Source organism: Lipotes vexillifer, unplaced genomic scaffold (assembly GCF_000442215.2).
Source record: "Lipotes vexillifer unplaced genomic scaffold, Lipotes_vexillifer_v1.1 scaffold325, whole genome shotgun sequence".
In the NCBI taxonomy this organism is placed as follows: domain Eukaryota; kingdom Metazoa; phylum Chordata; class Mammalia; order Artiodactyla; family Lipotidae; genus Lipotes; species Lipotes vexillifer.
This window is the reverse complement of record NW_006799313.1, coordinates 695067-711034: the sequence shown is the minus strand read 5'-3', so window position 1 is coordinate 711034 and position 15968 is coordinate 695067. Positions and strand designations below refer to the sequence as shown.

The 15968-nt window shown below is 38.4% G+C and overlaps 1 protein-coding gene across 3 annotated transcripts in view; it reads left to right on the top strand.

Moving 5' to 3' along the window:
• CPEB3 (cytoplasmic polyadenylation element binding protein 3) overlaps positions 1-15968 on the top strand; it is a 178600-nt gene that overhangs the window by 72425 nt on the left and 90207 nt on the right. For all 3 annotated transcript variants that reach the window (XM_007471556.1, XM_007471555.1, XM_007471557.1), the window contains exon 4: positions 5281-5337. In XM_007471556.1, the coding sequence (XP_007471618.1) occupies positions 5281-5337 (57 nt within the window). The remainder of the gene's footprint in view (positions 1-5280; positions 5338-15968) is intronic.

The following is a 15968-nucleotide window of genomic DNA, read 5'->3' as shown; positions in this document are numbered from 1 at the left end:
CTTTAGAAAACCTAAGAAATTCAAGTAGTACATAAAAAGACAAAAAGGAAAGTGAAAAAACCACCTAAGACTTACTACCTAGAGATAACAAAGATTATTATTTTTATTAATATTCTTCCAGACATTTTATATTCTCTGTATAGGAAATGAAATTTCAACTCAGCCTTTCTGACTTTGCAGTCATTCAAACCTGTGTTTGAATTCTGGTTCTGCGTTTAGTTAGCTATTGATCTAGATAAATTAGCCTCTTTAAAGCCTTAGTGTCTTCATCATTAAAATAAAGCACCTACTTCATAGAGTGGGTGTGAAGGTGAGATAAAGTCCCTGACACTAGAAACTGCTCAAAAGTTGTCTGTGATTTTTTTTTTTACCAGCAGTGGTAGTGGTGTGCCTACTGCCTGGCCTGGGTAATAAAGTAAACCTTTATATCCCTACAATATTTACTTCCTTCCAGCTAGACTGCAGCTAAATGTTGAAAGCTTTCAAATGCAAGTTGTCAAAATTGTGTATTTGCCATAGATATAAGTAGTGATTCTTGAAGGATAAACATTCTATCATTATCAAAAACCACCTAAAGGAGAAAGAAAAATAATCCTCCTAAGTTTTGTTGGCTTTACAAAATTTTATACCTGAATAGTGTAAAGAAAGTATAATAAAGTAGAATATCACATTCATGAAAAATAAAAGTACTTCCTGATGTACTTAAAGTGAACATGGTGAAAATAAGTTCACAGTGATATTTCATCGTATAAATGTATTCAATAAGAAATCCCTTTATTCAACTGTTCTCTTGATTCAGGCAGAAAAAGGGTTAGTGGGAGAAATGACTGAATAGGAAGTTTAGGAAGTAATAAAACTTGTTTTAGTAAAGAGCTTTAAGTTTTCCAATCATATTTCTACCTATACTAGATCAGCCTTAAAGATGTTTGTAGGAAATTAAAAAATTTTTTAAATTAAAAAAAAACCTCTTCCCCATATTAAAAATGTCAAGTAATGTAGAGAAAAAGTCAAACTGAGCTTTTTTCACAGAACCCTGAGGAATGTCTTCTGCAGTGTTGCTCAGATCACAGAACGCTTATTTAAACAAAAATTAATTTAAATAAAATAAAAACTAATTTTGGGGGGGCTTCTTAGATCTCAATCTACAGTTCTTGATTGTAGCAGAATAACATTTTAATAATTACCTGTTGTCTCTTACCATAACTTAGGTATGACTTCTCCTGTCTTTCATTTGAGAAAATGTCTCCAGGAAATGAGAAGAAGGGTTTTGAGAAGGATGATGAACTAATAAAAACTATCCCTTATTTCTTTTCTAAGTACAGAAATCTTTGGATCAGTAGAGGTATGAGTGAGGCCTGGGTGGGAAGAATTGTCCTCTGCCCTCTTTTCTAGTGGATGCAGGGAAAGCCAACTCTCCTCATGATTATGAGGATTAGGGGGATTTCTGGCATCGGGAGAGTTAGGATTAGGAAAGGGGAAAATGTTCCTCCCTGCACCCTCCTTACAGCTGTCCCCTGACTTGCTACCAATGATGAGGGTTCATCTAGCCACTGGGGAACCCCTCTGAAAACCCAGGGACGTAAGGTTTGATTATTCATACCCTCTCTTGGGATTATTATTCAAAGAGGACAAAGTGATGAGAGAGAAGAATAATAGGGAAAAACCAACACAGTGCATTGGGCAGGGTAGGTGACATTATGAAGCAAGGTCCCATTGTCTGGCTGGGGTAGTACAATATAGCAGAGTCCTTGGCGAAAAACAGGAAGGAATCACCTTTCTCTCATCCCGTGTAGTCTCCCTGTTATAACAGAAGCGTAGGCTTGGCTGGGCACTTGGGGGTAGTGCCTGATGAAACATTTTTGTATATTTGAATTTTCTCTTCCTTCACCATTCATGGAACTGAAATTTGAAAAATGAAAAGAGCAGGTGTCAGCTGAGAACTGATATCGAAGGTTTGTTTTTCAAATGTATACTGGATCTGGGAAAAAATAGCAGCTATCCTCTGATAATAGTGCTTTAAAACATTTAAATTGACAGAAACTTGGAAGAAATAATGCCATCCCTTTGGTATTATAAAGGCATTTTTCTTTATTCATCATAATTTAAATTTAGTATTACAGAGCCTTTCAGAAAATTGGTCCCTTTTGTGGAATGTTGAGGTCACCTTGTTTTAGAAAAAGTGCACCTTCATTACATTTAGTTTATTCAGAAAAATATACAGTCTCTTTACGTACTTGAATTATTACTCCACTTCTAATTTTGTACTACCTCCCTTTGGCCCATATCAGTCTGCCTTGTATAAAAGTTTGCAGATTCCAGAAACTGTTAGGGCACAGGTTCGAAGTTAGCAAGAAGTCATTGTTCCTCTTCTACACAAAAGGGAAGGCAACAGATAGAAGTTGAGTGATTTTGTTTTTATACGTAATTCCCATTAATTTGCCCAATGATCCTTTTAATATAGCACTATAATCACCTGAGAGTAAGAAAAAGATTAAGGGTTCTTTAATCCTGGGTACTACCTCTGGAAATTCTGATTTAATTGTTCTAGAGTACAGCCTGAAATGAGGCAATGTAGGCACAAAGGAATTGATAACATACCAAAAATTATTGACAACTGGTATGCAAAGAAACAAGGATTTGACCTCAGGTCAAAGCTCACCTTTTTTGCTTCGTGGTTCTTTGGAACACATTTCGAATATTATAGTACCATACTTTCATAATTTTTCCTTAAAAGGAATTTGAAGCACCATTTTATTGTATTCTTACATATCACATTATTGTACCTTGTAGATACTTTTTCTGAGGGACTGTCTCTTCAACTTTATAGAGAAAATTAGTAGGAAATAGAATCTAGTAGAATATGCATTGTCTCATAACGTTTTCTAGAACACGGCACTCACATTCTGTTATGTAAAGGTCTCAAAAGGACTTGACTTTTTAGAACATGTGGGGATGATTAGAGAAAGATAGTTGCTCCCTATCTCATAAGGAATTGCAGAAGTGAAGAGGTGACTTTCATAATTAGTTACAAATTAATAAAAGTTCCAGCTTTTATTTTGGACATATAAAAGTATGGGTTTAGTTTGACTCTGAAACTTTGAATAACAGTAGAGGCAGTTTTTTATAACTAACATCTTAAATATAAATATGAATTGAGCTTATGAGACTGTGATTTTTACAGTCTGAATAGCCATATGTAACCCTATATTCCAACCTCCCCCTCCATCCTCTCCCACCCCCATTTATCAGGCCTTGTGCAGTGGGGAAAGTGGGACACGGTCTAAGATTTCCACAGCATCATTTAACTCAGTAAAACTAAGTATGCCTTCCAGTTTTCGAAACCTTATATTTTACACTATACTTAAAAGATAGCTAGCTGACAAGAACAATTTAAAAATAGCAGACCATGGACAGGTGACAAAATGTCACGCTGGCAGCACCAGACTGCATTAACAAAAATCACCAGATGTCACACACTTGATTTCTATTTTCACAGTTGATTAAACAGCAGTATTTGTTGGACAAAAGGAAGAAAAAAGAAATGGCCTCATCTGAATTTGGAGTCAGTTTTTCTTTTGCTGTTGGTATTTTCTCTCTCCTTCAAAATCCCATAATAACTGTAAAACTTAAGGCATACTATATAATAAGTTTTTAAAATATTATAAAATAAACCTAATTTTAGAAAAGAAACCTTTATACATATGTACTTCCTAAACTTGCAGGCTATAAATCATAATGTTAGCAGAGCTTGTCTTTGATTGGTGATCTTGTTTTCTTCATTTTTCTGTATTGTCTAATTTTTCTCCAATGAAAATATATTGTATTTTATAATCTAAACATTAATTTTTGAAGAGGTAGAGAAAGTAGCTTAAAGAAGCCTTAAGTGGTTTACTAAAAAGAATTTGGGAAAAAATTAGATTACATTTAAGTAATTGGTTCTGATGGTTCTGACATTGAACTAGAGTTTCGTATAAAATCTTTGGTTGATGATCTTGATCTAGAGATCATTAAAGTCAGAGGCCAACAGAATTAGGAAGGATACCAGGAAAGGCAAAAAAATTTTCTACTTTTCAGCAAGTAGTGATGCCTTCATCTACAAAACATTGCCTAAGGCTCTTGTTTTGCCGCATCTTTAGAAAGACTGAATTGGAAGTTATTGGTGTAGGATAGAGGATGATAATTAGAAAACTACTGAGCTTCCTTTCAGTTTCATCTTGCCAGGTTGAAAAGTCCCAAGACCTGATGGAAAGAGTACAAAAAGGATCCAGCTTCTAGAGGACTGCAGAGAGGGGCATCCCTTAACGTTAGGGAACATAAGTAGTTCCAGAAACATATAAAAACTATTATTTGATATAGTGGTTGTAAACTACATAATTCTTTACCATAAATTATTGTAGCACAGGAAATAAAAGAAGTTGAATGAGCTAAATTTGGGCTTGCTTGGATTTCTTGATAACCCGTTATTATTCTGAGAGCATTTAGGGAACATCCCTAGTTTATAGGAACAACACCCATATCTGAATATTCCTAGGTCAGAGATTGAAAGACCCTCTCAGTGTGCCTTAAATTCTGCTCAGCAGTGATTGGGTTTTTTAGGCAGACTTTCCAGTGACTGGTTGTTTATTGTTTAGTTTGAATACCTCAGAATATGATAAGTAAATCACAAATAATTAATACATCTTCCTTTTTCCCAAGTAATTAATACATCTTCTGCTCTTAAACCTGGAGGCTATTAGTTGAAACATCTTATTCAGACTTGTCACCTTATAGAACAGAGGCTGGCAAACACCATCTGTAAAGGGCCAGAGAGTAAATATTTTAGGCCTGTGGGCCATATAGTTTCTGTTGCACATTATTCTTTTTTTTTTTTTTTTTAATTCCCTCTAAGCTTCAAATTTGTATACTTCTTTGAATTCATTATTTTGCTGCTTGAATTTGAAGGGCAGTATAAATTGTTTAAATAAAATGCTTAATCCAGGGAGTTGGCATGTTTAAATTGGAATGTGGGAGATGTGTTAAATTTTCCTATTGTAAGGGAAGCTTCTTTTTTGTTTTGTTTTATTTCCTTGTTGTTATTGAGACTTTAGCTTTGTTTTAAGATTTTTCATGTGTATGTTTTATGACTTGATTTAAAACTGTTTTAACTGCTATGGCCTTTGATAGCATTGTTATAGATTAATCTGTTTTAGTTTTTTGTAATGTTCATATTGTACAATGTATTTATGATTATATTAAGCATTCTTTGTGCTTAAAGTAAAATTATTTTGTTTTATTTTTTAGGACGCATGGGAATAAATTTTCATCATCCAGGAACAGATAATATTATGGCACTTAACAGTAAGTCTTCGTATGAAATATTCTGTAAAATTAGCAGTCAAGTCTACAACATGTAATTTCCACTTTCTCAGCTGTTCATTACATTTCAGCCTTCACTGAGTGCAGTGTAGACCATTATTCTATACCAATGGTTTTCAAAGTGTGGACCCTGAACCAGCAGCATCAGCATCATTTGGGAACTTATTAAAAATGCAAAATCTCAGGCCCCATTACAGATCTGCTGAATCAGAAGCTTTAAGCATGGGGCCCAGAAATCTGTGTATGACCAAGTTCTGTAGGTGATTCTGATGCAAGGCTAAAGTTTGAGAACTGCTACTGTAAACCAGGGGTTGACAAACTACAGCCCTGTGAGCCATATGTGGCCCACCGCCTGTTTTTGTAAATAGTTTTATTGAAACACAACCAAACCCATTCATTTATGGATTGTCTCTGGCTACTTTTGTTCTACAGTGGCAGAGACAAAAAAACCCCTAAACTGTTTATTGTTTGGCCCTTTACAGAGAACTTTGCTGACCCTTGCTGTATACCACTGTGTTAGGGGGGAGGAAGGAGGGGAGGAAGAAGGAGGGAGAGATGATAGAGAGGGACCGGGCTAGAGAGTGTGAATAAATAAATCAACTTATTGTAACTCAGAATTTTCTCATTGTGGTAGATAGCCAACGGGTGCTTCAAACTGGACATAAGGGGTTTCCCATTAGTGGAGTTTGCATAGGAATAGTGGCAATAGCTTTGCTGCTTAGAAATGGTTTTGTCAGTATACTTGTTGGATTGGGTTCTGGAGTATCAAAACCTTATTAGCCAGAAAGTCATTGTATTAAATAATACTACCAGAAATATCTGGCTGGCATCAACTCTCCTTCCTAGTGTCTGGGGACCAAATAGCTTTGCAGAAGAACAGTCTCTAAATGGAAATTGTCCCTTGTCTAAAGGACCATACAAGCCATTGAATCCCTCAGGATATAAGTTTTCTCCTCTATCAAATGAGTGTTATCAGGTTGTCCCCTTTCATCCTCCCTGACATACAAGCTGACTCTCAATACACATGGAAGACCTGCTGGGTAAATCTACGGTTGTCTACAATATTACCCCTTTTCTTCTTGTTTGAGTAAGGATGTTGAAATGCCATTAGTGTTCCTTAGGGCATATTTTAGGTTATCTCTAAAATATATATTCCATATTTCTTTTGGTTCTGACATGTAGCCTACCTTCCAAGGAGCACTGGTAAGAACCAGCACTGCTGGCATTGTTTGGTAATGCAGGTCCTAATCCACTCCATGCATATTTTGTTCTAAATAGCTAGTATCTCCTCTTTTTGAGGGTCTTGGAAACAATGGGAGTTCCAGACTATCCACCTCTATTTTCTAATTTCTAGAAGAAAGATCACTTTACAGTTATATTCTGCTACCTCTAACTTTTTTTCTAAAAGTAGGTATTTTTGAGGTGAGGATTAATAAACATGCTTAACTTGTTGAGCCACAGCGATTTTTTTTTTTTTTTTATAATTGTGTTTTTATTTTTTACTTGTTGACAGTTTTGCTTTATTTATTTATTTATGGCTGTGTTGGGTCTTCGTTTCTGTGCGAGGGCTTTCTCTAGTTGTGGCAAGCGGGGGCCACTCTTCATCGCGGTGCGCGGGCCTCTCACTCTCGTGGCCTCTCTTGTTGCGGAGCACAGGCTCCAGACGCGCAGGCTCAGTAGTTGTGGCTCACGGGCCCAGTTGCTCCGTGGCATGTGGGATCTTCCCAGACCAGGGCTCGAACCCGTGTTCCCTGCATTAGCAGGCAGATTCCACTGCGCTGCGCCACCAGGGAAGCCCCGAGCCACAGCGATTTTGTGAAACTTTGTGAAAACACTTCAGTTAGATGATGGGATTTAGAATGTAAAAGAGAACCCGTGTTCCCTGCATTAGCAGGCAGATTCTCAACCACTGCGCCACCAGGGAAGCCCCGAGCCACAGCGATTTTGTGAAACTTTGTGAAAACACTTCAGTTAGATGATGGGATTTAGAAATGAATGTAAAAGAAAAGAACAGTATGATAGTGTGTCTGCCTGCAGGAATAAGTGTGTATTTCAGAAAAGACCTAATTTGACATGGTGTAAGTCCTCTTCTGCAAGAGGGAGAGGATATAATTTATGATTTTCCGTGTAAAAAATGAAGCTAAAGGACACTTTTGTTTTTCAAAGGTTTTAATTCTCTTTGATTTGATTCTCTTTAATCTCTGTTTTTAAATAAGAGATTTCATTTATGTTCTTTCCACTTTGTACACGTTGTTTAAATCCCCCTTTCAGCCTTGAAATTTCTTCATCCTTAACAGATGAGGAGACTGAATTAGGTCATCTTAATGATTGCTTTCAGAATGAAGATTCTGTGATGTTGTAATATTTTTTAGAGTACCACAAGGGTCATTTTGCTAATATCTATATCATATGTTGATGAGTTATGCATATTTCAACATAATGGCAGATACCAGAGCACACCTATCTTCAAATGACTCTGTGGGTCCTGCCCTATAGGCTCCTCAAAGTAAACCGTAAAAACCACTGGGGTTTGACATTTGCATATGTCAGTTCTCTTTCAAAGTTGACTTCTACTTGAAATGATCAGAATAAACAAAATATCCTCCTTGGTAGATACTTGTGAGGTCTACAGGTTTTGACAGATTTGCTGTGATAAAGCTTTTCTTCCCCTTTTGTGTAGTTGGGCCCAGCCCATCTGGTGACATATATATGTAACACATGCACAAACACACCTATGTATTTTTTGTCTTCCCTTTTATGCCTACCATTTGTCAGCTCAACAGTTACTGTCCTGTGACTGGTCTGTCCTTCTTATTTTCCCTCAACTTTCATATAGATGAGGTCACAAATCACTAAATCTTTATTAATTCAGAATTTGCAGTTATTGAAAGGGGCTGGGTTGAAGTTGAACTGTATTTTCAGACAAGAAGATACTGGCTAAGAAAATTTAAAAAATTGAGTCAAGGGTTAAATTTTTTCAAAAAGGAAATGTGAGACAGTTGTAGTTCCTTTCTTACTAACCGTTTTTGGTATGCAAAATTGATGCTTCCTAACTCTGTTCATAATGCTGCCATTCACCATGTCTTCAAAAATCTCCCATTCTTTCACTTCCTTGATCTCACCCAAACCCAAATCTCTCCTGAAAATACCATGTTGTCAGCTCTCCTGACTTGATGAGACAGACAGAGGTGTCAGGGTGAGCATTCTCACTTCTCATTACTACTGCCCAACTTTAATTAATTAATAAATTTGTTTTTGGCTACGTTGGGTCTTCATTTCTGTGCGAGGGCTTTCTCTAGTTGCGGCGAGTGGGGACCTCTCTTCATCGCGGTGCGCGGGCCTCTCACTGTCGCAGCCTCTGTTGTTGTGGAGGACAGGCTCCAGACGCTCCGTAGTTGTGGCTCACGGGCCTAGTTGCTCCGCGGCATGTGGGATCTTCCCAGACCAGCGCTCGAACCCGTGTCCCCTGCATTGGCAGGCAGATTCTCAACCACTGCGCCACCAGGGAAGCCCCACTACTGCCCAACTTTGAATGGGCCAGTTTCCCGTTTTTCGGTGTTCCTAGTGCATGTCTTCCACCTATACCTTCCTCTCAGAATCACCACTGCTGATGACATCTAGAAGCCAGAAAATGGAGCTTGGGAGAAGACGGTAGGAAACCAACTGTAGAACACAGTAAACCTGTAGACATTTAGGGTGTGGAAAGACTAGCAAAATTTGTGTAAAGCCAAAGACTCTCCTGATTTTTGCTACTCAAGACCATGAATTTAGTTAAGAATTAGCAGGCCAGCCTTTGGGGAGGAAACTAAAAGACACATCTAAATTTTGGCTGTTACCGAAAATTTTAGTCCTCAAGTATTGTAGAATACAGAAGTGGAGATGGGAAGAAATTCTGATCCATCAGTAAGATCTGCCACTTGTTTGCTATTTCCAAAATATAGTTAGTTCTGAAACAATATGCCCCTTCCATTTAAACTGTTAATGTATTTTTTCTTAACTTTCTAATAATGCTCTCTTTTCATCCTCTTCACCCTTATACCAAAGACACTAGAAGTTTGCATAATGTATTTTTAATTTTCCTGCTGGAGAAGGGAAGGAGGCTATGAGAGTGCTTCCAGCTATATCTGTAGTAGTTTTATCAGTGAGATTTTTTCTAACACTTAAGGGTAGTTTGTGTTTTTTGTTTCTTTGATTGTCTGTGGGTTTTGTGTATGTGTGCGTGTATGTGTATACCTGCACTCTAGGTATAGAGTTGAGTTTAGCAGTTGTGGGCTTGTATGGGATTGATGCCTGACTTGGTGCTTTTTCCTCTATTATGATGTTCCTCAGAAAAGGATATTGGTGCTCCATCATTAGTCAAGTGACCAAATTTATGCTCAAGTTAATGTTCAAATCCAGAATGCCTGGTCTTGTGATTTACTCTAGGAGAATCACTGCTGAGTATATCCACTTTATTCCTCTTGACTGGTCAGCTTCTCTTTTTTCAAGTAGAGAATGGGCTTGGAAAAACTGAAATATCAGGAAGTTGCTTGATGTGTACAACGTTAGAAACAGGGGGAGCAGTGTGGCCTAAGGGATAGTATCACTCAGCTTCAGCGAGGTATCTTCCGAGTAGGCTGGAAGGCTTGTGAAACCTGAAGGTGAGCAATAAATTAGCATAGCCACGAAAAGCATTGTTTAGAATCTAGCATATCTGGTCCCACTTCTTAGAAGCTGTATGACCTTGGGGCCACATTCTTAACTTCTTTGTCTCTGGTTTCTTCACCTGTAAAATGGAGATAATGATCACCGAAGTGGCTATATATAAATCTTGTAAAGTTTAGCATAGCGGCCTAGTAGATAATGCTCAGGTGAACTGCTGTCATGATTGCTTGTATCAGAGCTTTAGTGCTGCCTTTTATTTTATTTATTTAATATTTTTGGCTGTGTTGGGTCTCCATTGCTGCATGAGAGCTTTCTCTAGTTGCGGCGAGCGGGGGGCTACTCTTCATTGCAGTGTGCAGGTTTCTCATTGGGGTGGCTTCTCTTGTTCTGGAGCACAGGCTCTAGGCGCGTGGGCTTCAGTAGTTGTGGCACGTGGGCTCAATAGTTGTGGCTTGCGGGCTTTAGAGTGCAGGCTGAGTAGTTGTGGCGCCCAGGCTTAGTTGCTCTGCGGCATGTGGGATCTTCCCGGACCAAGGCTCGAACCCGTGTCCCCTGCATTGGCAGGCAGACTCCCAACCACTGTGCCACCAGGGAAGCCCTAGTGCTACCTTTTAAAGATTTCCTTTCCTTTGCATGTTAGACTTCCAAAACATATCTTACATTGTTTGTGTTTAGATAGAGGTTTTCCTGATGGAATTTAAGACAGCACACCTACAAATCACTAATAGGCTAGAGTGGCTGTCCTGGAGTATATTACCATCTCTTTTTGTGTGAATCTTTTTTTCTGCGTGAAATGCTTCCTGTCTCTGTCTCCTGACTGAAACATGCACCTTCTTTGGGGCTTAGAGTTGCTGTATCTTTCATGATGTTTGGCACTTTTAAAGATGCTATACAGTCATGTTTGGAATGTAAAATGGGATAGCCATTTTGGGCAACAGTTTGGCAGTTTCTTAAAAAAGTTAAACATACACACCTACCATAGGATGGAGCAGTTCTATCTTAAGAATTTACCAATGTCCACACAAAGATGTGTATGTGAATGTTTAAAGCAGCAGTATTCATGATAGCCAAAATTATAAATAATCCAGATGTCCCTCAACTGGAGAATGGATAAACAAATTGTGGTACGTTTGCACAGTGGAATACTATTCTGCAATAAAGAAGAGCAAACTGTTGGACTTCCCTGGTGGCACAGTGGTTAAGAATCCACCTGCCAACGCAGGGGACTAGGGTTCAAGCCCTGGTCCGGGAAGATCCCACATGCCGCAGAGCAACTAAGCCAGTGTGCCACAACTACCCAGCCTGCGCTCTAGAGCTCATGAGCCACAGCTCCTGAGCCTGCGTGCCACAACTGCTGAAGCCCACGCACCTAGAGCCCATGCTCTGCAACAAGAGAAGCCACCGCAATGAGAAGCACGCACACCACATCAAAGAGTTCCCCCACTCGCCGCAGCTAGAGAAAGCCTGCGCAGAGCAACGAAGACCTGCGCACAGCCTAAAATAAATAAATTAATTTAAAAAAAGGGACGAGCTGTTGATTCATGCAACAACATGAATGACTCAAAATAATTATGCTGAATTTAAAAAACTAGACAAAGAAAGAGTATATACTAGATGATTCCATTAATATAAAATTCTAGCAAATGTACTCTAATCTGTAGTGACAGAAAATACAACAGCTTTAAGAATATTTTGAAGTAATATTGTCCCCCTTTTTTCAGAGGAGGGCTTAGATTCTTGGAGGAGTCATGTGATAAGGATGGCTTCTGGTTGAGCAAGTCTCTGAATCTCCTAAGTCTCTCTTTAGTTAAAAAAAACCTACAGGAGGACAGTTATGATACTCTAACTACCTCATTATTTTTTGTGAGATGTAGATGAGATTAGGCACAGGTACAAATAAGGTGTTAGTATTGCTACATTTGGAAAGTAGGGGGCATAGTCTTTTTAGAGAAGAGGGTCTAAACAGTAGTTTTGTAATGGAACAGAGGTTCAGTTTTATTTAAATTAAAAATTTTCATGCAATTCATTTTTTGATATCTCTCAGCTTGTAACTACAGCCTGTTCCAAGTTATGAAGCGAATAAGAAATTTGAAGTGCTGTTAGATTATACAAAAGTTATGTGCCTTATTTGTCAGCTGAGCTATAAAGCCAGTAGAGCCTTATACATCAGTAGGTGTCTTCTACAGCTTCTTATCAATTGCAGCCTCTAACCCAGTAATTTGAACTTAATACAGCTAAACTTGCTATCCCATATGATAATTATGAAATAAAAAATTTGTTTCCACAAGTCAAAAAAAAAAAAGAAATTTAAAGTTCCACTTTCGCTCTGACAGGGAGGGATGATTGTTTGCCGTCACTCTTCCTTATCAAACTTTTAAAAACACTGATAAATTGAGGAGTCCTAGAATAAAACCTTGGATGTTTGAAGACTTAAATTTTTAATATCTTAAAAGAAAACCCAAAAGACATTCATCTGCTTGAGAAACTCTGAGGTCATTGATTGTTAACACCTTGTACACAGCTGATGCACCAAGAAACTTGGAGCTTTAGATCATGCTGCCTTCCACTTTTTTCCTCTTATTAATGCGTTGAAAATATTTTAGAAGACTTCACTTCTATTTCTATTTGAACTGAGGGCTGCCAGAGGCAATGTGAAAGGGTTTTGGTCTGAACTTTGCGTTTGGCAGACTCTGGTGTGGCTGCCGAGACTCCTCTTCCTCCTCCCCGCTCCCTTTCATTCTCTGCTGAGAGTGAACTCCTTGGGGAGCGGCTCAGCTGAGAGGAAGTGGCAGAGAGGGAGCTGAACACATGATGCTTTTATGCCAAAATGGGAATAGAGCCAGTTTTGCTAGAATTTCAAATGGAATTTTCCAAAATTTGAAGAGTACATTGTATTTCTGCTCACCATGAGTGGATATAAGTAAATAGTTTTTTTTTTTTTTTTTTTTTAGCAGAGTAATAAGATAGTGAAGGAATTATTTTGAGATTCTCAGATTAAAGACTTTGTCTTTGAGTATTTTGAACTTTTGGAAGACAAGATCCCTGTTTCTCTGAACAGATTTAGAAGTAAAATTAGTATATAATTGTGGAATGAATATATTGTAAATGATGGCTAATTTAAAAATGCAGAATAGTAATCAGAAGGACATGTAATGATCTATACTCAAATTTCAAACCATTTTGGGTAGATGCTGCACATGAACATGGTAGGGGACCTAAGGGCATTGTTGTTTTGTTTTGACCTTCTCATTTTACAGATGGGGAAGCTGAGGTTCAAGAGACTATGTGAACTGGCTAGGGTGACATGATGGAGCCAGAACCTTCTGGATCAGAACCTTCTGCCTCCAGGTTGAGGGTGATAACCTTTTTTTTTTTTTGCGGTATGCGGGCCTCTCACTGTTGTGGCCTCTCCCATTGCGGAGCACAGGCTCCGGAAGCGCAGGCCCAGCGGCCATGGCTCACGGGCCCAGCTGCTCCGCGGCATGTGGGATCCTCCCGGACCGGGGCACGAACCGGAGTCCCCTGCATCGGCAGGCGGACTCTCAACCACTGCGCCACCAGGGAAGCCCGAGGGTGATAACCTTTGCTTTAAATACTTAATTGTTAAGAGTGGTTATATTATTTTTATACTAGTTTAACACACACAAATTCAGTGTCTCTGGGAAAATCATTTTTCTAATATTACTTGTCACCTTGTTTATGCTCTGAATGCTTAATGAATCCTCTTTTCCTGAAAAATAGAGTGATATTCCTGGTCTACATGGCCTGGCATTGAATATTGTAAAGAAGTGAACTCTGAAATTCTTGACTTACTTTACTGGATTTTGGAAGTTCTTTGTGTGTGTGAATATGTCTAAAGTGTCAGGATTTGGGTGCTTCGACCTAATAATAAAGATGCAGGAAACTGAAAAGTTACCTTTTTCCTGTGGACCTCCCTGTTTGCTTTGTCCACTTGTGTCAGCAGTAGAACCTGGATTTCTCTTTTATAGCACTCATCACACTTGTAATTAACTATTTTAATGTTGGTGTTTCACTTTAATATGTATGCTTCAAGAGGGCAGAGAATGAACTTCTTTTCATAGCTGTTCGTTGATTTCCAGTGCAATGCCCAGCCCATAGAGTAGGTACTCAGTCTGGAAGACTGGAAGAAATGGAAATATCTCAGAGAGACTGTGAAAAGCACAGTATAACATCCTTAGAGAATATCTAGTCCACCTTAGTTCCTTCCTAAAGATTTGTTTTAACGTTTCCTTTTGGAAGATGGTACTAACATATATGGATCTAGCAATTAACAGTTTACAAAGTGCTTTCACACACCTGTCTCTGCCATTGTAATGCTTAAAATGGTTTGCCAGTGCATGGTCAAAATTTTCCTTGAGCACCAATTTCACCCTAGAATTATTCTCTTATCCAAACAAAATATGGCTGTGTGATAGAACTGTGTGAAACTGAATGCAGTTTTTCAGATAAAGCTGGATACTTCAAAAGATTTTCTAGATTTCAGCAAGTTTTAAGAATGCTTCGTGATTTGTTTCCTTCTGCTATTGGGACACTTTGGTAGAAAACAGAGAATCATGGTCATTCCTTTCATCTTTATTCCATCCTTGTTTAAAACATGGCAGTGTCCTCATTTTCTAAAAATGGTAAAGGAACTTCTGATGTCTTACAGCCAGCAAATAATCATCTATGACTTGGACACACAGATTAGTCTGCTAACCAGTCCTTTAATCCAAAAGAGCAGTGATTTCTGCTTTTGGGTTTTCCCAAAAAGATCACTCAGGTTTCCTTTAGTAGCAGTTAACTAAATAATACTTTATTGATTGTAGAGAATTAGTGCATTTCTGAAAATGATCAGTTTTAATTTTACAACGTAGTCTCCCTTATTAGTGGCAGGAATTTTAACACACTGCCTCTCAGGCCTCTAGTATATGCAGACTGGAAATCTGAGACTTGGACGAAGACTTGGTATGCCTGTGATCCGGAGGGAAAGTTAAGTACCTGAAACTTTGCCTTCTTTTCTTTGTTAGCTTCCACACACACATACCTTTGTTATCTGACTAAAGTTGTTGTTGTTGTTTTCCCAGCCTAATATAGTGGAAATAATGTAGTTTGGAGGGACCAAACATATCTGAGCTTAAATCCTGGACCCATCATTTGTTTGTTTCCTTGGGAAAGCTACCCATATTTTTTATTTTAAATGGACACATTAACCCCTTCTTTACCAACAATAAGGTTAAATGTGCAATGCTCCATTACCAAACCTGGCAAGAAATACATACCTAACAAATGCTAGTCTCTGATGCTTCCCTCTTCTACCCATTTGCCCCCTTTTTTTCCTTTTGAGTTAGCAGTAATTCTTAATCCTGGCTCTACAGTCAAAATGGGAACCAAAATAAATAACCTATATGGGAAAAGAATCTGAAAAAGAATGGATATATGTATATGTGTAACTGATGCACTTTTCTGTACACCTGAAACTAACACAACATTCTAAATCAACATATACTTCAATATAAAATAAAAAATTAAATTAAGGAAAAAAAGGAACAAAAATAGAAAATACTTGTGACCCCATACCAGAGACTGTAATTTAATAGGTCTGGGAGTGAACCTGGTTGAGGGGGTTGGGTGGGAAGGACCACAATTAGAGGTAGTTACCACTTGAGAAATTCAGTGCTGCCCCCCTACCCCTTTCCAGTGTCTATCTGAGCATGAAGGAATCAAACAGTATAAGGATTGTGCTGTGTATTCCCTCCTATTGCTTCTTTCTGCTCAAGGCTTGGTCTGCTTTTATTGTTCCCTGATGTTTTTCCAAGTCCAGGTTACTAGAGGAAGCTGTCTTTGAGGGGTCAGGATGGGTGAGGGGAATGAGCAGTCCTCTGTGTTGCCAGAGTTCATCCCAAATTCTCAGGTCCATTCCTTTCCACAACTTTGCTCCACGAAGGAGCCCTCCTTCCCACATGAGAGGA